The sequence below is a fragment of the Dipodomys ordii genome, unplaced genomic scaffold, assembly GCF_000151885.1.
Source record: "Dipodomys ordii isolate 6190 unplaced genomic scaffold, Dord_2.0 Scaffold17, whole genome shotgun sequence".
Classification (NCBI taxonomy): Eukaryota; Metazoa; Chordata; class Mammalia; order Rodentia; family Heteromyidae; genus Dipodomys; species Dipodomys ordii.
In genome coordinates, this window is record NW_012267233.1 from 461,375 (window position 1) to 483,911 (window position 22,537).

The window sequence follows — 22,537 nt, forward strand, 5'->3', positions numbered from 1 at the left end:
AGGTCCAATGTCCTGAACATCCCCAGAGCTGTGGTGGTTTATTCATTTAGTTAGTTAAGCAAGTATTTCCTGGCTGTTGCGATGTTCTAGGTAGGGTCAGTACACATAGTTGTATCAGTTTTGGTCTCACTCTTAGGGTAACTAAAATATCACTGAAAAATAAATGTAGATTTTATTAAAAAGATAAGGGGTAACTGCTAAGTAGAACATGACATTTTAGGGCAACTCAAAAGATGTGAGTTTTATTCTTGGATTGATTCATTTGAGGAGCAAGGGATTCTTTGTGGAGCAAGGGATTCAGAGAAATGGAAGAAAATGTCCCGATGTTCTTGGAACGTTTCAGATTAATGCTAACAAACGAACATGTATTTAGTAGTTTAGAGAAGAATTCAAACTAATATAGCATCAATAGGATTAAACCATACTTCATGAGTAATATTTCTTATACCAGGGCTTTTAATAATCAGTTCTTATTCTTTGGAGGTTCATACTGAATATCTTGTCAGTGATTACTGAGAGAATGATACAGGTCAAAGACAATGTCCAAAATGTTAGCACCGAGTTCCTGAATAAGTTAGAAACATTGAATTAGCTAGCAAACAACATAGTGTTAAATAGTACCCACAGAGAAGAGCAGACTTGCAATATATTTTCCTCAGTATAAGGAGGATGATGCAGTTGTGTAAAGGGGTTTAACTTCTAAAATCAGTATTATTTTATGTGAGTTGATCTGTGTTTTATCTTCTTGGTCTGTATACATGAATCATCTAGTAATAAATAATCTCAAAGGGCAATTCTTAAACCATGAAATAGAAAAAAAAACAATTGATTTGGAAGAAATCTTTTTTTTTTTTTGGCCAGCCCTGGGCACTGTCCCTGAGTTTCTCTTGCTCAAGGCTAGCATTCTTCCATTTGAGCCACAGCGCCATTTCCAGCTTTTTCTGTTTATGTGGTACTGAGAAATCAAATCCAGGGCTTTATGTATGCTAGGCAAACACTCTACCACTAAGCCACTTCCCAGCTTGGAAGTAATCTTGACAGTATCACATTGTGCTTTACATATACACAGCTATTAATATTAACTATTGTGTAGAGCTTAAATGGTAAAGTGATACTGTTCACCAGGAAAATTTATTTGATTATTGACTATTCTATAATGTGCTAAATATATATTCATGCTGAGAATTCTTCTAAAGCTCACTCATTCTATCTTGAAGTTAATTCTGACCAGAGCAGCATAACATGTAACACCCAAGCTGTGGTCCTTTGTGTGTTAGAATTTGAGAGGCACTCTGAGGTTATTAAGAACTTTATAATGCTCCAAACATTTCAAAGTAATGCCTCTTAATATATATTCTATCATTTATTTTGGATTGATATAGGAGAGAAAAGTTCTTCAAGTCTCAAGTGTACTTTGTGGAAATTGCCTTTTCTGCTTCATCTAAAGAATCCAATGGTCTGCATGACGGAGCAGCTTAGTAGTTTATGCTTCATTGCCAAGCTTTACTCTGATTTTATGAGTTGTAGTCAAAAATCAGAATTTTAAAATTTCAAAGAAAGAGAGTAAGGTCATTAACTGTGTTCAGTTGCAGTTAGAGGACAGAAGCTATCTTGTGAATTTATTCATTCAGTTGCTTAGAATTGGGATATATTTTTTTTTGTTAGGAAATAGAAAGGCTTGGAAAAAATTATATTACGTGAAGTAAGCCAAGCCCAAAGAAACATAGGTCCCATGGTTTCTCTTATTTGCAATATCTAGTATATGTATGAGTCAAGCAGAAAAGGTCAGATAATGTGATGTTAGGAAAATGAACCCTTAGCTATGTATTTAAAGGTATTTTTCTTTCATGCATTTGTTTATAAAGCATTTATAAGATTATTTCTTTGTTGCTTTGTATGTCCCTCCCCCACAGTATAACCCCTGTTTTCACTATATTTGATGTTGGTATAATTTGTAGAGGAGAGGGGGAAAAACCAGTTGTTTAAGGATACAGGTGGACCCGTTGCAACAATGAGAAGTACAAGTTGTCATGTCGAAAACGAACTTTACAACTTTGGTGGTCAGGGGGAGGGCAGTGCGGGGTGGGGGGAGGATTGGGGGGGGCAGGTGGGAGGCTGGGAAGGGATGTGAAGGACAAACAAAGGAGGAGGCTGCAATGCTTGATAAGAAATGTACTCATTATCTTGCCCATGTAATTGTAACCCCCCTGTACAGTATGTTCACAAAAAATAAATAAATTAATTAATTAATAAGAATTGGGATATATTTGGTAATATAGTTTTTAGATAGTCATTGGTTTCTGCATTACACACTCTGAGGACCAGTTAAAAACCAAGACTCTTGATTTTTGCTCACAGCATTCTGCTTAATCAGGAAAAGGAGTCCTGGATCTTTGGATTGCACAGTCTGGTTTGAAAGCCATTATTTGAAATCCCCTGTATCAGTCAGGGGATCTTTGTTAGAATCATATCATTTTCCCTATGTTCTACAGCTTCAATTATTTTATAAAATGTTTATGATTTAGGAAGCAGAGGATAGAAGGAACATGGATCTGGGGACTGGAAGCCCTGGGTTCTTCATGGAATTAGACTAAGTGAGTAAAGCACTATTTTTCCACATCACTTCCTCTGAGGTAGGCCTTAGGGCTCAGTGTCTATGGGTTCCTATAGGTTGTGAGTGCTTTCAAAAGGCAAGATGGATGAACTGAGAGTTTGTTTCTGCAACTTCCTTTTCACATCTTTCCTGTTAAAATGTGTTTTGCTTTTCAGGCTTTACTGAGAAGTTACTTCTGAGATGTCTACCTCCAATTTGCTTTACACTGGTCACACTGTTCTCTGTATTCTGATGGTTTTAGCATCTGCAGCCACATGGATGGGTTTTGGAGGTGGTTAGAGGAAGAATTCCTATGTATGTAGAGTCGATAAAAGAAAACTCTAAATGAGACCTAACAGGAGTCAGACCTGATAGGACTGATAGGACTTTCATTGCAAACTAAAAAAACAACGAGACACCTTGTGTGACAGGTTGTGATGAACTCATTTGAGTTGGGACCAGAACTTTGTATAGATGAGAAAAGTATTGATCAAATAATGAGTAATGGTTTGATGCAGTCATTGATTTGGTTAAGGGATGGGCAGTTCAAAGATATTTCTAGACTATAGAATAAGTAGATATCAAATCTTGGGGAGACCTTGCCAGCTTGTTCATTGGAATCCTGCCTTTTACTTATTGCCCTCTATCCACATTGGCCTCTTTTCAGTATCTCAGACTTTCTAGAATGTGGTTCCTTTCCCCTTTCACTTCCTCTAACACTTACAGCTCTGTTTTTTCCCATTATATTTACTAACATGGTTTTCTGTTGCTTTAATTATTTTTAAGTAGTTGTAGAACTCCATTTTATCATTTGATTTTTATCTCCCAACTTAAGAAAATTCTGCCTGTCTAACTTAAACAGCCCTCTTTATCTCCTTCCGCCATAATCATCCTATCCACTGATTCTTAGCACATATCAGTCTTTGTACTTAAATATGTATAGTCTTTTTGTTTTTTGTAGTCGTGGGGCTTGAACTCTAGGCCTGTATGCTGTCACTCAGCTCTTCAGCTCAAGGCAAGCGCACTACCACTTCAGCCACAGTGCCACTTCCGGTTTTCTGAGTGGCTTATTGGAGATCAGAGTCTTAAGGGCTTTCCTGCCTGGGCTGGCTTTGAACTGTGATCCTCAGATCTCAGCCTCTTGAGTATCTAGGATTATAGCCATGAGCCACCAGCGTCCGGCTATTATGTATAGTCTTACATGCTTTAGTCCTTATTCATTAGATACTAAACACAAGGTGGGCAAGGAATATGTGTACACCATTTATTAATGTGTAAATATCTGACAAAGGAATTGATGATTGAAGGACATTTAAGTAACAACTGGTTGTTTATTTTGTTAACTGTGTTGGTAACTCATAACATTGTATCAGGGGAGTAGAAAGTCTTTTTATGTAGTATTTATTTTGAGTCAAATAAGACTTTTATAGTTGAAGAAAGATGACCTTACTCTAAATCATTTGTGTACCTTTCCGTCATGCTTCTTACAGTGCAGAATCTCCATTGTTCTTTGTTAGTCAAATATTAGTGTTCCTTTAGATATTTTGAGATCTGATAAGATGTCTTTGTTTTATGTCTTGAAAAGAAAGGACATATGTCATTTTAATGAACATATCTGTACAGAGGATAGGATTGTATTTGATCTCCCAAAGATACTCAATTTGTTCAGTTTACGTTCTTATAGATAGGTAGAATTGTTTAGAAAATTCTTGTGATTTTCCTATATATTATGTACTAGATTACGTAGCTCGGATAGCCATATCTCAATGACTAAATGAATTTACATTTAATATAGAAAATAACAATTGTTTCACTTTGAGTGTATCTTAATATATGTGAAAACTGTACCAAGAACCTTTGCATTAGAAAATACCCCAACAGCTTCACTTTAGTTTAAGTAAACAGAAAGTGAAGTCCATTGGTGAAATCAGGTGTAAAAATGTATGCATATTGACTTAACTTATACTGAATTGATGATTATGCATCAAGAGAAAATGAAGAGAGCAGGTAATTTGATCATAAAGCCAACCAGCCAGTTTTAATGCTTATCAGCTGGAATGTAAGCTCAAAAGTGTGCCTGTGTACATGCATGCATGCATGCATGTGTGGGTGTGTGTGCATATGTGTACCTGTTACTGCTCATGTAACAAAAAGCGAACTTCATATTTTTTATATCAAATTGGAACTGTTAGTTCATTAAATTCCAATTTCTGGATGTTAGGAATACAGCATTTCTATCTACTTGGATAGCTTGGAGTAAAATCCAGGTGTTTAAAATCTATTTTGAAGCCAAAATCTCCATGCAGGCTCTCCATTGACTGTTTTCTTCTCTTCCAGGAGAGCACACAGCTGCTACAAATGCCGCCAGTGCAGTTTCACAGCTGCTGACACTCAGTCACTACTGGAGCACTTCAACACCGTCCACTGCCAGGAGCAGGACATCACTACAGCCAATGGCGAGGAGGATGGTCATGCCATCTCCACCATCAAGGAGGAGCCCAAAATTGACCTCAAGGTCTACAGTCTGCTAAACCCAGACTCTAAAATGGGAGAGCCCGTTTCTGAGAGTGTGGTGAAGAGGGAGAAGCTGGATGATAAGGAAGGGCTCAAAGAGAAAGTTTGGACTGAGAGTTCCAGTGACGATCTTCGCAGCGTGGCTTGGCGAGGGGCTGACATCCTCCGCGGCAGCCCATCCTACACTCAAGCGAGCCTGGGACTCCTCACACCTGTGTCTGGCACACAAGAACAGACAAAGACTCTGAGGGATAGCCCCAATGTCGAAGCTGCCCACCTGGCGAGACCTATTTATGGCCTGGCTGTGGAGACCAAGGGATTCCTTCAGGGCGTGCCAGCTGGTGAAAAGTCTGGGTCCCTCACCCCGCAGTATCCTGCCTCAGGAGAAAACAAGTCCAAGGATGAGTCCCAGTCCCTGTTACGGGTAGGAAGGTTTACTGTTTAAATGATTCTTATATTTTACAGGGAAAATGGGGTGGGGGGAATGATGGGGAGGTCACACATTCTCTTGATGCACTGTTACGATTTTGTGAAGTCGTATTAAATAGGCTCTATCCATGGAGGAGTTTACAGTGATAAAGCTATCGGGGCAGAAAGCAGCTCATAAGCTGTTTGTGTATATTGTACACATATCTGATACCCTAGGTAGGCAGTGACTTGTTTATCTTTGCTCTTAGCTCCAATTGAATGTTGGTTAATCATGCCTGGTGATTATGCAAAACAGCAAAGCTGCCTTTGGAAGCAGGGAAGTTTCCAATCCCAGAAGGGATGCACATCTGTTACCCTAAAATAACCACATGACTTTTCAAACTTTAAGGAGATATGACCCAGTATTGACTGAATAAGGACGCTTGCAGAGATATAAATCACAAGAATGTAATCTGAAGGAGATGGTGAATACAGACAGGTTGTCTTGTCTTCTCCCTCTCTTTCTTTTCCTTCCTTCCTTCCTTCCTTCCTTCCTTCCTTCCTTCCTTCCTTCCTTCCTTCCTTCCTTCCTTCCTTCCTTTCTTTCTCCTTCCTTCCTTCCTTCCTTCCTTCCTTCCCTCCCTCCCTCCCTCCCTCCCTCCTTCCTTTCTTCCTTTCCTTTCCTTTCCTTTCCTTTCCTTTCCTTTCCTTTCCTTTCCTTTCCTTTCCTTTCCTTTCCTTTCCTTTCCTTTCCTTTCCTTTCCTCTCCTTTTTTTCCTTTTATTTTTGTCAGTATGGGCCTTAAAATCAGAGCCTGGGCATTGTCTCTGATTTCTTCACTCAAGGCTAGCACTGTACCATTTTAATCCACAGAGCCACTTCTGCTTTTCTGGTGATTAATTGGAGATAAGAAGTCTCATGGACTTTCCTGCTGGGACTGCCTTGGAACCCAAAATCCTCAGGTCTTAGCTACCTAAGTAGCTGGAGTTGTAGGCATGAACCACTGGCTCCCAGCTAGGTTTTTTGTTTTGTTTTTTTTTTTGCTCAACAGTATGCATGTATGAAAACAACAATGCCTATCATTCAGTGTCAAGAAGAAAGGAAAAATAGAAAAATGAAACATGAATTCTTGGATTTCTGCCCATGCACGATGTGAACATTGTATATTTTTATTTTCATTTATTTTTTATTAACAGGACCTTATAGGCAGAGAGTCTCATGGGGACAAGTAAACCCAAACTTTTCAGTAAGGAAAAAAAAAGTGTGCTTCTGTCTTCAGTGCTATGTTGTAGACATAGCATTGTCAAGAAATATATGAGCTTTTGAAAATTCAGAAGCGCCCTGTAAGTGATACTTGATTTCTGCCTAAGGCATTGGCAAGTCAACATTTCACCTTAGTGCTGAGAAAAATTCCAAATGTTCTGGATGATTTTGGTAGCTGTGTTGTTGCTTAGAAGGTAGGATCAGAATACAGAAACCAGTTAAGCTTTCCTAAAAGTCTAGTTAGGGAAAAATTCAGTCATCTTAATGCTCTGACCTGTGAGATATGCCTGAATGGATTCTTGGAGGAAGGAAAAAAAATGGCTCTTCTCCAAGTCTGCCTAGCAGCTCTGCCTCTCATTCCTGCAGGTTCTCTAATGCCTGCCAGTGCTTCTCAGATATTCTGTGGTCAATTTGAGGACCATCTCTTAGAACTGCACTGTTAATTATAAAATTTGTTATGGTTTCTGCCCATGGTCAAGCTCAAGAGCTAAGAGAAGGTCTTCAATACAGAAGAGGGGAATGCTCCTGAACACTGGGAAACAAAGCATCCATGCTGCATAGAAGGAGCCCTCTTCTTCAGAGTAACTTTGGAAAGAAGAAAAATAGTTCCTAGATTTTAAGGAAGTAGGTTCACTTGAGGGAATTTGTTTAAAATAATTACATAGGGAGCTGCCTTTATATAATTGTAAAACACTCACCGTTTTCTTCATATATCCATACAGTTTTAGGCTCACAGGTTCTTTCTGGCTTCTGGTTTTAAGGCAGGGATGAACACTAGACATTTTATTAATTTCAAATCATGTCATTAGAGTATAGGACATTGTTGTAGAGCAGTAGAGCCTCTCTCCTCTGCTCAAAATTGTTTTTGTTTGCAACAAATTGTGTAGCTCTTTTTGTTTATATCACCAAAAAGATGATATACTACCTTTTCTGGTACCTTTTTCTGTATGTTCTGTATCCTGCAAGAATTGGGCATGATAACTGATGAATCAGTAGTGGGGGGGGGTTATTGGATGATAGCACTCATAAAGTTGTTTTTCTTAGTGTCTTTACTTCCTCAATTTTCTGATTTCAAGGTCCTATTGCGCCATTTCACATTTCTGTTTTAGTTCCTCCATGTTAGCTGTTGAGGCAAGAAATCCTCAATATGAGATTTCTTAAGCCATGTACTCCAGTGAATAGCCAAATCTTAGCCTGTGATTCATGATATTTTTAGGGCTGTTACCTACCAAATTTCATGCTACACACATACATACATATGTACATACATACCTTTCATACCTTTTTTCTAAGCCCAAGTCTTTCTTGTGTGATTTAAAAAATGAGCCTCTAATGTCCATGCCATATTTGTGTAGAGGTTTGTTTGTTTGTCTGATTGATTGTTTAAGAAATTAACAAGTTGAATGGTCAGTTGAAATAGGAAGAGTAGTCAGTTGGTTTATTGTTCAATTTTTAGTGTGTTAAGTGAATTTAAACATTTTTCTTCCTTTTCTTTTTTTATTATTATGAAAATACCGTACAGAAGAGTTAGAATTACATGGGCAAGATAATGAGTTCCCCTTCCTATCCCTTCCTATATCCCACCCGTGAATTTAAACATTTGAATGGTAGGTATCTTATTAAAGACAACTTAGGGAATTAAGAAGTTGAGCCACTTGTGATTGGGAAAAGATATTTAGCACATATAGCAATACACTATTTCTCAGTTCATTATCCTACATCAGGGAGGGAAAATATAGCAGAAGACCATTGGCATGCTTACTAAAGTCAGAAATCATGTACTTTAATTTGGTAGGTGTAAGGGTGTAGTTTGGAGTAGAGGTGTCCTATAGTTATAAGTACATTTTTAAAATACAAATATAATTTATGTATTGATATGTTTAAACATAGAATGGAACTTTAAATACCTTGCTGTTGAGCACGTTAATTTAGAAATAGGAAGCAGCTTAATAGAAATGGAGATTAACAGGTTGTAAAAATGATTTATTTATTTATTTATGATGGTTTGAACTCAGGATTCCTATTTACTTAGTTAATGCTCTACCAGTTCAGCTACTCATGTATCCTGGCTTTTTGCTGGTAATTTTTAGAGATGGAGTCTTATTTTTGGAGATGTACTTTTCTGTCTAGGCTAGCTTCAAGTTACAATTGCAAACCATTAGAGTTATAGTCATAAGGTGCCAGAACTCAGCTTAAAAGTGATTTTAAAAATACTAAGTAGTACATTTAATGTAGCGTTACTATAAGAACTATAGTTAGTTTTTGCATAGAATTTTCAATACTAAGAATGAAAATTTAATCATGTTTAAATGAATGCTATGGTAAGTGATATCAAGAATTAAGTTTAGAAAAAGTGTTCAATGCAGATTGATTTAATATAGTTCAACAGTATTATGATAAAGATGGAAACATTTTTATATATAGGCTGAGTATAGTTATGATTCTGTCACAGAGCACATGGTTAAAATGTTGCCTTCAGAGTATTAATCTTTTTGATGCATTTTTTTTTGTAAAGACAAGTTGCTTATTCTTGAAAGGGAGGAAGGAAATAGAAGAATCACAAGAGCTGAAATTTCAAAATGTTTCCTTACTAGCCTTAGTATCTTTCTCTCTCTCTTTCTTTTCTCTAGGTAACATTCATCTTTTGTCTTAAATATTAGATCATTTATGTGTGTTTTTATTTTGAAATTCCTTCAGATTTTCCCTTGTTATTATGCAAATGAATTTCTTACAGGTTTTTCTGTGTGTGTGTGTGTGTGTGTGTGTGTGTGTGTGTGTGTGTGTATGTGTGTTAGGTGGTTAATGTCACCTTAGCTGACTATGGTGCTTTGAGCAAATTAACAAAAGTTCTATCTTATAAATTGATTTATGTTGCATATCTATGTTGCACATTAGCAACACACTATTGTTATAAATCTTTGAGGACTTTTTTATATGTTGGAAGAACTATTAAGTCTTTTAGGTTAATTGCTAAAAATGATTCAAACTTACCTAAGAACTTCATATATTAAAAGTTCTAGCATTGATCTTAGAAAACATAGATAAGCTCTTGAAAATGGTCACCAGAATTTCTTATGTTGAAAACCTTTTTATTTAGACTTCAGATTTTGAGCTTTTAAAGGAGTTTATATATTTACCACAATCTATGCAGGATAAAAGTCAATTCATTTTATTTTGTCAGTGTTTCTTTTTTTCATTTTTCGTTTCCTTACATTGTAATAAATGTATTAGTCTTACTGCTTCTTAGATAATCCATTCTGGATTTTATTGTTGCAGTGGAATTTTTGCTTGGGATTTTATGACAGAAAACTTCATCTTTCATCTGGTAACCATGTGCACAGGGATTAAATAAAATTGGTTGTTAAATTTTACAAAGATTTTTGTCAACGTCAAATGGATTTTCCGTTTGTTACTAAAATGCTCAAGTATAATGAAAGAGCAAATCTGTTGGAAGAGCTCATAACGAATCAGAAATTCATGTGAATTCTTTCTTACTATTTGTCAAGGCAGATGTCCAAAGTATGATAACTCATTGGCTTAAACCCATCCTTGGGTTCTGACACTTGAGTTATTAGACTACTGTTTTTCATGCACCGAGGGTAACACCACGCCTCTTTGAAATTAATTTTGGTTTCTGCTTAAATCTACTTAAAAAAGTTTATCCGTTGTGCCTGTCCATTGTAATAGGGATATTTAGCAGTGGGGATGTGAGAGTTGAACTCCAAGTTCTGGGAGTTGAGTTCCAAGCTGGGCCATTGCCTGTAAAAGCAAGGCCTCCCAGGAACTTTGTTCATCTATCTCTGACAGAGGATCTTACTGCCTGCCATCCTCTCAGGAGGGCTGTGCAGCTTAGTTAATTAGTGTTTGTTAGCCTGTTTGAGATCCTCAGATGCGGGGTGCTAGATAAGTGAAAGGAGACTGATTATTTGTTCGTTTTGTAAATTTGATACCAAGACAGTACAATGTGGACATTATTTCTACCTTTCTTTAGTGGTGTTAAATTTACAGTTTAAAGGTTGTTGATACCAGGGCAGTCTATTCAGATGCAAAAATGTTCTTTTGGGGACAGTCCATTGGCAGCCAAGCAGACCTTCAGACAAGCAACTTTGTTGAATGTCTTTACAACTACTGACAGGAGACCACAGGAACTTTTTGAAACTAAAGATGATCTCAAGTGAAAAATGATATTTGTTGTTTTGCTTCGTATTTAGTGAAGATAAAAGTAGAATTTTAAATCATCCTACTAATATTTTTGCAAAATATTTATATAAATAATCATTTTTCTGATTCCCTTGCGACTTCTTACATATATGTATATGTTCAATCACACAAGAACCAAACTGTATCAAGAAAAAAGAGTATTCCTCTCTAAATCACAGCTATGAAACAGTAATTTTAAAGCTGTGTTGATGAAGTTTCTTTTTAGGTTATACTAAGGAAAATATACCTATTAAATTCTACATCGAATATACAGAAATATTCAAAGAACTAGTCTTTGCATCTCTGTGCTTTTGTTCTGTGTTGATGTATTTCTATTGGTCTCTGTTAAGAAAAGCTACAGTTTAAACTCATGTCTTTTTCAGTGTTGAAAATGTACAATTTTACATCAAGCTGGTTGTAAGAAAAATTTTGATAGCTTTTTTTTATTGATTATTCATCTTTTGCTTGGATATAGGGTTTCTGATTAAAAAAAACTAAATGATGCACATATAGATTTGGTGTTTTAAAGCTTAATGGTGATTTTCTAGTTGTCTAATTTCATTGTGTAAATTGGTTCTTAGTGCTGAAGTCTTTTGGAAAGGCATTCCCCTCTTGGTTGTAACCTAGACTGCTAAGTCTGGCAGGGTTTCTAAGGCAGAGGAAGCAGATATATCTTAGTGAATTGGGCTGTAGGTTTGTAGGCAGTGTGGAAGGTGATCCTTTAGCTCATATCTATTCGTAGTTCCTGTGTACAAATCTATTGCTTGGCTTCTTTTTTTTTTGCACAGGCTAAGTCAGGAGATAGTAGGGTCCCCACAGAGAAGTTGTTGAACTTGTTTAGATGGTGAAAGGAAAAGCACCCCTTTTCAGTGACACAGGTGTAAAGTGTTAAGCATAAGATACTGTCCCAATGGCAATCAGTTTGGTTTTTTTTTTGCCAGCACCAGTCTGATGGGGGATTTTTGTGGATTTTGTTTTTTGTTTCCATCAGAAGAGAACTGTCATAATTTAATTCTCTCTTCCTATAGACTGGCTTCAAGACATTTAATCATTTATAGACAGGAGCATTGCTTATGTGACCAGCCTGCCAGGAAACTAGAGTCTGGTGAATGAGGAATCTCCTGTTATTAATGCAAGTAGCTGCAAATCTTTTCAGACTTACCTTCATCTTGGAGAAGCAACATCATTCTCAGCTTTTATAACTTACTATAGTTTATAAATATAACAGGTCATGGAATATGAGCTTATTTTGGAGAAAAAAGGACAATACTATTATGGTATGTTTTGTTAAAGATGTAATCAGTGATAAGGCAAAAGAATCTCAAGTTTTTTGTTTTCCTAAGAGTAAGACACTTAGAGTAGGTTGAGTATTTGCCATCATTATTCAAGTCAGAATGATCAAATACCTACTAAGTGTAATTTTACATTTTAGTTAAGTTCCCTCTTGAGAAAGGTAGTTTTTCAATTTTAGAGTTTTAATTTGGGCATGTTCACGAGGAAAAGCATAAACCATTTCATACCATAGAAATATATTCAACTGTGATATTGTGTAATGTATTGACAGGTTGTGAAACTTTCAGAAAAAATAAAAAGCCTTGACTTTAGGTGTTGATTTGCAAACAGATACCATTCATTTAAAATCTATATCTTAAGTATAACTTCAGCCACACAAACAACTGCCACATATCCAATCTTTAAGCATTATATTCTTTTTTTCTTGTACCAACACTAGCACTCAAACTCTGACCATGGATGAGATCTCTTACCATTTTTGCTCAAAATTAGCATGCTACCTACTTGAGCTATTGTGTTACTTTCTGCATTTTGGTGGCTAATTGGAGATGAGATTTTCATAGGCTTTTCTATCTGGATTGGATTCAAACCTCCATCCTCAAATCTCAGCCTCCTGTCTAGCTAGGGTTATAGTTGTGTGTCTCTGGTGCCTAGCTAAGAATGATAGTTTTGGAGCTTGTTTTATATAAGAAAGCTCAGTTTTTGAAAGTAACGATGTTACACAGAGTCATGTTTTAGAGGGCTTCTTATGAGTGATGATAAAGGAAAGGACGAACAGTGTTACATAAAGTATTTCTGGTGAGAATGTGATATGCTTAAATTCTCTTTCTTCAGTTTCTTGGCATTGTGGGTTGATGCCCATTTTGTTCTCTGTCAGATGATCAAATCAGGATTTTGGATGCAGAAACTAATTTTAGTAGGTGGGGTGCAAATTTCTTATGAGTCCATGAATAGACTCTAATCCCAGCTGTTTCATTACAATTATAAAAATAAAATTGGCTGTGAATCATTCAAACTCTATTTAATGGATGTGAATAATTCAGATTCATCCCACTGAAGTCTTAAAACTATAAACCTATCTTAGTTCTTTATGTTCCTTCAAATTAATATCTCATTATTCCTAGATGAATTATTTGAAGTACGGGTGGTCATGATGAAAGTGACCGCATTTGTACTGAGGACCTATGATTGTCAAGGGAGGAGATGGCCTCAGGGGTAAAGTTGGGGTGGAGTGGAAAAAGAAATTGTAAAGAGTATATGGAAAGTAGAAAAGGATGTGAAATTAGTGTTTCCTACCATTTTCTTTCTGAAAAAAATTGTATATTCATTATAGGTGATCATGATTTTAGATAATATATAAGCAAAAGGAAGAAAATAACACAAAGTGTGTCCGTTGATGTACTTATGTGCATATGGTATATATATGACATATATACATATATATGTACAAATATGTATATGTACATGTATTTATGTATGCGTATACAATAGTCATTCAAATTACATAGATTTGTATGTTTATTATTGACTAATTTTCAAATTCACTACAGTATACATTTTTCTATATCGGTGTATATGCTATTATATCATATTTATTGACTTCAAGGCAGTAATTTTTCTAGAAGAAAAGTTCTCACTGATTCCTTGTTGTTGGACATTTATTTCCAGTTTTTCCCAGTAAAAAAAAAATGAAGCATTGAATAACTTTGTAACTAAATCATTGCATCTTGCTTGAAATGTTGAAATGGTTAGGATCAGTGTCCCTATAATTAGGTTCTTCTGTGGGACAACACAAGAGTTGAGTTTATTGGCAAGTACAGGTCACTTTACCAGACCGTGTATAAATCCTCCTGGGAAACAGAAAACTGTATCCTTTCTCAAGTTTCATTAGTTAGAATTGCCTCATAGTGGTAGTTAAGAAATTGAAACCCTAAAATTTCCTTCAAACATTATTGTAGGGGAAAATTTAATAACTATGATGGTTTGAATAAGATGTGTTTCCATAGCATCAAAAAGGATCCTGTCAGGTATCTATTTCACTTTTGTTGTTGGAAGGTAGACTTCTTAGTTACCTGGAGATACAGATAGTACTGAAATGAGGTTTTAAGTTTATAAATACAGAAGTATTTACCTGTTTCCAAATAGTTTCTTGAAGTTAGTGAATATGTATTCCCACACGTGTGTGTGTGTGTGTGTGTGTGTGTGTATTTTTTTTTCTTGGCCTGGGGCTTGAACTCACATCCTGGGTACTGTCCCTGAGTCTCTTTATGCTGAAGGCTAGTGCTATACCATTTGAGCCTGAGTGCCACTTCTGTTTTGTTCTGAGTAATTCGTTGAAGATAAGAGTTTCATGGATTTTCCTACCTGGGCTGGTTTTGTAATGCAATCCTCAGATCTTAACGTCCTGAGTAGCTAGGATTACAGGTGTGAGCCACTAGTGCCTGACTAAGCTAGTATATTTTGATGATCATATATATTTGATGCCAACACTACTTAGTGAAGTGTTTGAAACACAGAAAATAAATTTATTTTAATTTCTTTAAGCACATTTACAAAGTTTATTATAATGTACATATAAAATCAGATATTTTAAAGGTGCGTCAACCATCATATATCCCATCTTATAAAATTTTTCATTCTAATCATTTTCCTGCTACGTGGGAAGTGCTTTCAGAATGTTTTGTTGTTTGTGAAGTTGGACTGCATTTGAGTATGCACAGATTTTAGTATGCTGATACTCATCTATGTTCTGCATTCATTTACAAAGAACCAATGTACAGTGGAATAAAATTAACCAAGACTTTAAAGAATCAGAAATGATATGGACCAAAAGACAGGTAAAAAGAAAAATGTAATAAAAATAAGACTTCCATAAAAGGAATAAGAGAGTGACACTGGGTAACTAAAGAACAGGTCATATGTGGTGAAAAGAATAAAGTTATTGTTTACTAGTGATATTCTGAGCACTATTTTGAAGATGAAAAAAGATAACACAGCAGATTAAGACAGAGCAAGGTGAATAGGCACATGGAGAATAATCAGAATGGTGAAATTTCAGGCTGTTGAAAACCTTACTGGAAAATTACTTGTGCTATGATTTAGGGAGCTAAGACTTTACATACAGGTTTGGATATTTTTATTACATTCTTACTTGGAAAGACAGAAGATAATAGGGATTAATTGCAGTATGGAGGAACCCAGAATATTTTGATCAAAATTAAAGTTAAAATGCCATATTCTATAAGATGGCTTGGCAAAAGGGTCTTTGGGCAGGATTGGGATGAAGATGTGCCAATTATTTAATGGCTTACTCTCAACAGTGATTGCAAGAAGTCTATGTAGGTTATGACAACTAAAATATAAAACAATTTCTGCAAGTAGGCCAAATATAAAATCTTCAAGAGTTAGCAAGGTTTATGTATGATAGGGGTGGGTTTGCTTTTGGATGACTGGAAGAAATGAATAATCATTAACATTTGAGAAACACTATGGTCCAGGCTGTGGTCTTTATATATAGTGACATATTTAATCCTCATAGTAACCCCTTGATGTCATTTCTATCCTTAACTCCATTTCACAGAAAGGAAACAGTCCCTTGGAGATGTGAAGTCACTTGTCCCAAGTTACCCTGCTAGTAAATGAGTGGATTAAATTGGATCACGTTCAAAGGATCTGACTTTGAAGTCTGAATTCCTTACTATGTTTCCTTTGAATGAATTGCCACTCCTTTAGTCCAACTTGAGTGGCATGATGATAAAATAATGAAATTTGCTTTTAAACCTGTCATTATAGATCACCCATATTACAATATCTAATGGTAGCTGGAAATGACATCTTTCACAGAGAATACAGGAGTTAAAATGAATTGTGCATGAGTTGAAGTCATTTATTATTTTACTATATATTGAAAACTTAGCTGATACAAAATATTCTAGTAGAAATATCATATGGAAAAACTCTGAAATGTCCTTTACAAACCAGTAAAATGATTGATAGCACAAGAAAAGGGATGTAAGATGTTATGGAATGAAACAGAGGAAAGTCATTTGAAATGGCCTCTTCTCAATTCAGCTATTCTGGAAGCTTTTCTGGATCTGGTTGTTTATCCATTGGTTTTTGATAAGTCATGCTTAGGAAATTCAGGAAAAATCCAAGTGCCCAAATAGAATCCAAATAGAACCTGAGCTTTGATATTCTGATTAAAATTATAGTAATGGGTAGGCACTCCCCTCTTCAGTGAAACATAATTTTATTGATATTTATGAAAGCAAAGTTTGTTTCTGACAAGATATTTTCCTAACAGGCTTGAGAAATACCACCAATAATAAAAATAAGACTTCCATAAAAGGAATAAGAGAAGAAGAGAGTGACATTGAGTAAAGAACAAGTCATATATAGTGAAGAGAATAAAGTTACTGTTTACTAGTGATATTCTGAGCACTATTTTAAGATGAAAAATGATAACACTTGCAGCAGGTGAAGACAGAGCAAGGTGAATAGGCACATGGAGAATAATCAGAATGGTGAAATATGCTTTAAGTATCTTATAATACACTAAAGCAAAGGGACAGTGTAAGTAAGCCATATAGGAGGAAGGTTGATATTTCAAGTCTGAAATAAAAATGAATAATTGAAATAATATAAATAAGATTTAGAAAATTTACTTTTTATGATGTGCATGGGAATAGCTCTTAGTCAAATATAAATGAGAAATCTCTTGTTTAAGGTCATTGCATGTATATGATCAAGTAAAAGCATATGAAACATACATGAGTATATACTTAAAAATGTATGTCATATGGACTCTGAATGATATATGTAAGAACTATTATCTTTTAGTTTTAAGTATTAAGGTTCTTATTTATTTCTTTGGATTTAATCCATAAGCTAATTTTTTATGCCATATTTTATCATTGAGAAGAATTAAAATGCTTGCTTATGGTATATCACCTGTTGTGTAATGGTTAAAACTGTTATATGTCAATGCTGTATTACATCAAGTCATTTTTAAAAGCATTCTACTCTCGCTTTTGTTTAAGATTTCTACAATCCTGAGGATATTCATAGGCCAGTTAATGGAAATCTTGATTAAAATCTTCCAAGCTTTAAGGCTTTCAGTTCTTTTAAACAATTTAGATCAGAGACATAAGCCTCATTATGTATTTTTACTACTCTATTTACCCTTGTTATATTAAGGGAAAAAAAGTCTTTAAGTTTTTTTTTCCTTGGCATTTGTTGTAATAAGTACAAATTAAAATGTCTTAAAAAAATTAACCCCACTCTGTTGTGTGATGATCACAGAATTTATGGTAGTTCTTTGAAAATAGTCTGAAGATATATAATGGTCTTAAAAGTAAAGGATCTGCCCTGGGCGTAACAATTTTCCTTAAAATCAGACATTTGAGTTTTATTTCTAGACCACTTTTACGTGATTTCAAGACTTAAGAACCACTCATCTATGTAATCAATCTAGAGCTGTTTTATAATAGCTAATCCAGCAATAGGTAGATAAATATCTCAAACAGAAATATATAATATAAACAAAAATATATAATACAATTGGATTTACAGATAGACTCCCCAGCTTGGACCTTCATGATGAATGTATAGTCATTCTATAGAACTCAATACATTGGCAAAATATTTTCAAGTGAATAGAGCTGTAAGAAAATAGATGCATATTTTAAAATGTGAAAACCACTTTTAATTACTGTCACCTTGCCCATACAATTTTAAATTAGGTTTATGAGTATAACTTTGTATTTGAATATTTGGTAGGATTGAAAGATTAATAGACCATTACTACATTCATGTTTTGGGGAACCTTTTGCATACATTATTTGTGAGCTATTTGCTGTGGAAAAAATCACTTATAGTAATTTGTAGTTCATATAATAATAAAATTATTTGAGTTTTCTTGGGATATGTTTAAATTTATTTATTTTTTCTGAGTGATCTCAGGAATCAGTGATTTCTTAGGGTTCACAGATGATTTTTTTCTCTAATGTAGGAAAGCAATCTGCTGCTATATTTGTAACCTCTAAAATATACCAGTCAAACCTACAGTGTTTATGTTTTTAAAAAACCGTGATGGCTGGGAATGTGGCTTTGTGGTAGTGTTTGCCTAGCATGCGTGAAGCCCTGGGTTCAATTCCTTAGTACCACATAAACAGAAAAAGCCCAAAGTGGTGCTGTGTCTCAAGTGATAAGAGTGCTAGCCTTGAGCAAAAGAAGCTCAGGGACAGAGCCCAGGCCCTGAGTTCCAAGCCCTGGGACTGGCAAAACAAAGAAAAATCCAAAACAATAAATCCAAAATTACTCTTTTTTCTCCTGTATAATAATTTCTTTAAAAAGAAAAACAAAACTCACTCACGATTTTTGAACCTAAATGTGAAGAAAGATTCATGTAAGTGCTTGCTTCTGAAGAAGGGATACATTTTAGAATATTAAGTCCTAGGCCGAAAATAAGAGGAAGTGAGCAACAGATCTGCTTATCTTGGTCAGTTTGTCACCAAATCAGAGATTTAAAAGCTTAGAGTGCTGAAAATATAATATATAAACAAATGATATTGGTAAATATGATTACTTTTTGTGCTGCATCTAAGTCGTTAGTGAGAAGACTAGAATTAGTTAGCATTTATATATTAAAAATTATATCTCAAGTTTGTACTACAAACCTACCCTCATCATCTTAATCTCCTTGGCTAGGGGAGATAAATAAAAATTCAGATTTTGGGGGGCTGCGAATGGGGCTTAGTGGTAGAGTTCTTGCATAGAATGGATGAAGCCCTGGGTTCGATTCCTCAGTACCACATAAACAGATAAAAACGGAAGTGGTACAGTGGCTCAAGTGGTAGAGCACTAGCCTTGAGCAAAAGAAGCTCAGAGGTAGTGGCCATGCCCTGAGTTCAAGCCCCAGGACTGGCAAAAAACAAAAACAATAACAAAAACAAAAATATAACCCAGAGTATATATTTTTCCCCCCCATGCAACTGAGATCTATAAAGGCAGGCAGCTCTGATCTTCAAATATTTTTCTGTTTGCTTGGCCTTACAGGAAAATCATTGAGGGGATGGGAAATTTCATGGATATAAAGTTAGTAAATTATTCTATTCTTTTTATCCCGAGTATCGATCTGTGGTTTCAATATAATTCCCTCGCCTACCAGATTCATTGCTTGCCAGGATTAGAAATCCAGTCAAAGATTCATGAATCCAGGGAAGGATTCATGAAAAAAATAACCAAAGTCAGGAAGGTCTTTGACTGTTAACTTGTCTTACACAGTCAGTTATTTTTATCTGGGTGGTTTACAAGGATGTAACTTCTTCAATCATTTCAATGTGATGTAGTAAAAGTCATTTTCAGGAAATGAAACCTCACTTTGTTGCTTTTTTCACTTAAAGGCTAATCTGGTTAGCTTTAAAACATTTGTTCATCTTTTTTATTTAGTATTTGAACTATGCCTATGGAAGACATATGGATTTAAATAGTACTTGGCTTCTCATCTGCTGATAAGGGAAAGTGAGATACTAAATCAGAGTGGCAGTAAAGTCTATTTCAGTAGACTCTATTTTGAGCCAAGATACTGTAGGCAGCCTTACAGAGTAATATAATTGGGATTATATTGATAAGTGTTCATAAAAGGAATCTGTGTTTGAAATGATAGAATCATTAAATATCTGTATCTGCTTAACGATATGGGGTTTGTTGAAATTTTGCTCTGATTAATTATATTGAGTGTTGTTTTTTTAATGGCCTTCTGAAGAAAATACTTTTGCCTTTTTAAAGCAGCAGTACATTTTATTTCATCTGACAGAAATTACTACATGAAAGATTAACTTTTCAGATAAATTCAGTAGAATTAAAGAAAAATATCTTTGACCACAGTACTCATTTGTTGAACATCTTTATGTAAATTATATAATGAAAATCTAACAACCTTCTGGATTTTAAAGAAGAGAATGAGAACATCCAGCTTCAAAATGATTAATCCCACTCTCTAATCCTGGTACCAATGCTGATTGATGTCTGTAATCCTGAGGATAGTTTGAAACCAGCCTGGGCAGGAATGTCCCTGAGACTCCTAGTTCCAATTAACCAGCAAAAAGCCAAAAGTGGAGCTGTGATTGTTGGTGTATAGCATCAGCCTCGAGCCTAAAAAAGCTAGGGGACAGTACCTAGGTTCTGAGTTCAAGCCCCAGAACTGGCATTTCAAAAATTCAAAAATTATTAATTCTGGTATGCAGCGCTAAAAAGGATGAGGAGTAACTTCACAAGGATTAGCTCATGTAATCTTTTGGGCATGCCATGTCATAATGTGGTATATTTTTGACTCTGTTTTAACACAGATGCTAAGAAACAGAAAAATGCTCTGAAAGGGCTCGGAAAGTAGCTTAGTGTAGAGCGCTTGCCTTGAATACATGAGGCCCTGGGTTCGATTCCTCAGCACCACATAAGCAAAAAGAAAAAAGCCAGAAGTGGTACTGTGGCTCAAGTGGTAGAGCGCTAGCCTTGAGCTGAAGAGCTGAGGGACAGCACCCAGGCCCAGAGTTCAGGCCCCATGACTGGACCCCCCTTACAAAAAATGCTCTGAAAATAAAGAACACTGACTTAAAACCTGTATGAGTGGAATCAAATCATAGCTTCTTTGAACTAGAAGATCACTGAACTCTCTTTGTCATGACCACTTAGACAGAATTGTGACCATTCCATGGCCTTCCAGAAAGAGATACAGGAAACACTGGGTCATCACATCCACATTGTAGATTATACAGGGAAGGCAATTCTGTTATCACCCTGCCTTAGGACAATTGAGTGTGAAGCTTCCCATTCTAACCAAGCTAGCCTGTTTATCTTGGTGGTTGTCCAGAATCCTCTGATACACACTTATTTCTTGATCTACCAAGTTCTTGAATCAATGGCCTTTATGTGGTCCAGTGTTTACATGAGAATCTACTATGGAACTAAGAAGCACCTTTTGATTTTCCATCTCTGCCCAGAGTACATAGTGACACATTTCTTTACAAGATTGCTTGCTTTTGGGTCTTGGAAACTTTTATTAAAAGCAAGCCGTTTAGAACCTTTAAGTCCCTTTAGCAATATTTATTTCAAATCCTGCTTCTTTTACACTTTCTTTGAATGTATTTCTGAATATATGACTCGATATAAGAAGTTGAATTCTCTTTTAAATTTATAACCGAGCAGCCTTCTTCTATTTTCTTAAGTTAAAAATGGTGTTGTTATAGATAGCTTGTTCACAAGTCCTTCCCAGTTTCTAGACATGGAACTGTTATGTCAAAATCCACATTTTATGTGGATAGATGATGCTAAGATGGATCTCCCATTGCTAATATCATCAAATGATTGGAGAAGTAACTGTGTCCAGTCAGAATTTTCTTATGTCAGAATGACAAGGAAGGTAGAAAGAAGAACTGACATGTGGAAAAAAAAATTTGGTAACCAGGAATTTTTATACAGTGTTTCTCTATCTGTACTTATACATTTTTTCCCTTGATGGCACTTATTAGAGATACTTCTTGTCAACATGTGGTGAGTCAAATCATTTTTATCCATCTATCTCTTTGTATTTGGAATGAGTATAATGTGGCTGAAACTAAAACATACAAGTTGGTGCTATCAACCAGCTTCTCTGTTCAGTAGAATAAACTCTGTCATTAGAAATATTCAGGAAAATTAATTTTTTTCCAGAAGAATAGTGTTTGTGTTCAGAAGTACAGCGTACGTGCTGTTGAATCTGTAGAATTGTATTATCTGTCTTAAATCAGTTTTGTTCTCCATTTTCTTCTTTTTATAGGACTCTTTGAGGAAATTCTATATATGTATCAATTTACTCGGTTAAATTGGAAAATTACATATAGCGAGACTTTTAGTACAGATAAAAATATTTGACTGTCCCACATTTATCATAACTTTCTTAAATTTTTACATATAATCAGAAGATCTGCTTGCCCTTATGTCCCAAACAGTTATTGTATGTATATATTTTTAATGAATGGCAAAATTGATGACATTCTGTTTTTTCCTCCCTCCAATCTGATTTCTGGAACACTATTATTTCCCACATTTCCTATGGCCTTAAGTGTGCCAGCTGGCTATTATATTGAAAGAGGAAAAAGAAGAGACATAAAAACAACGAAATGCCTGAAATGGTGGCTTAGGGAATGTGGATACTGGACCTCTGTTAGTGTCCTGTAGACTTGGGCTCATCTCACCTTGGGTTTTTCTGCTTTGTGGATACTTTGAAAA

General features: G+C 35.4%; 1 protein-coding gene across 3 annotated transcripts in view; it reads left to right on the forward strand.

The window, feature by feature from the left end:
- Positions 1-22,537, forward strand: part of Trps1 (trichorhinophalangeal syndrome I) — a 232,228-nt gene that overhangs the window by 69,161 nt on the left and 140,530 nt on the right. For all 3 annotated transcript variants that reach the window (XM_013012510.1, XM_013012511.1, XM_013012512.1), the window contains one exon: positions 4,931-5,531. In XM_013012510.1, coding sequence (XP_012867964.1) covers positions 4,931-5,531 — 601 coding nt within the window. The remainder of the gene's footprint in view (positions 1-4,930; positions 5,532-22,537) is intronic.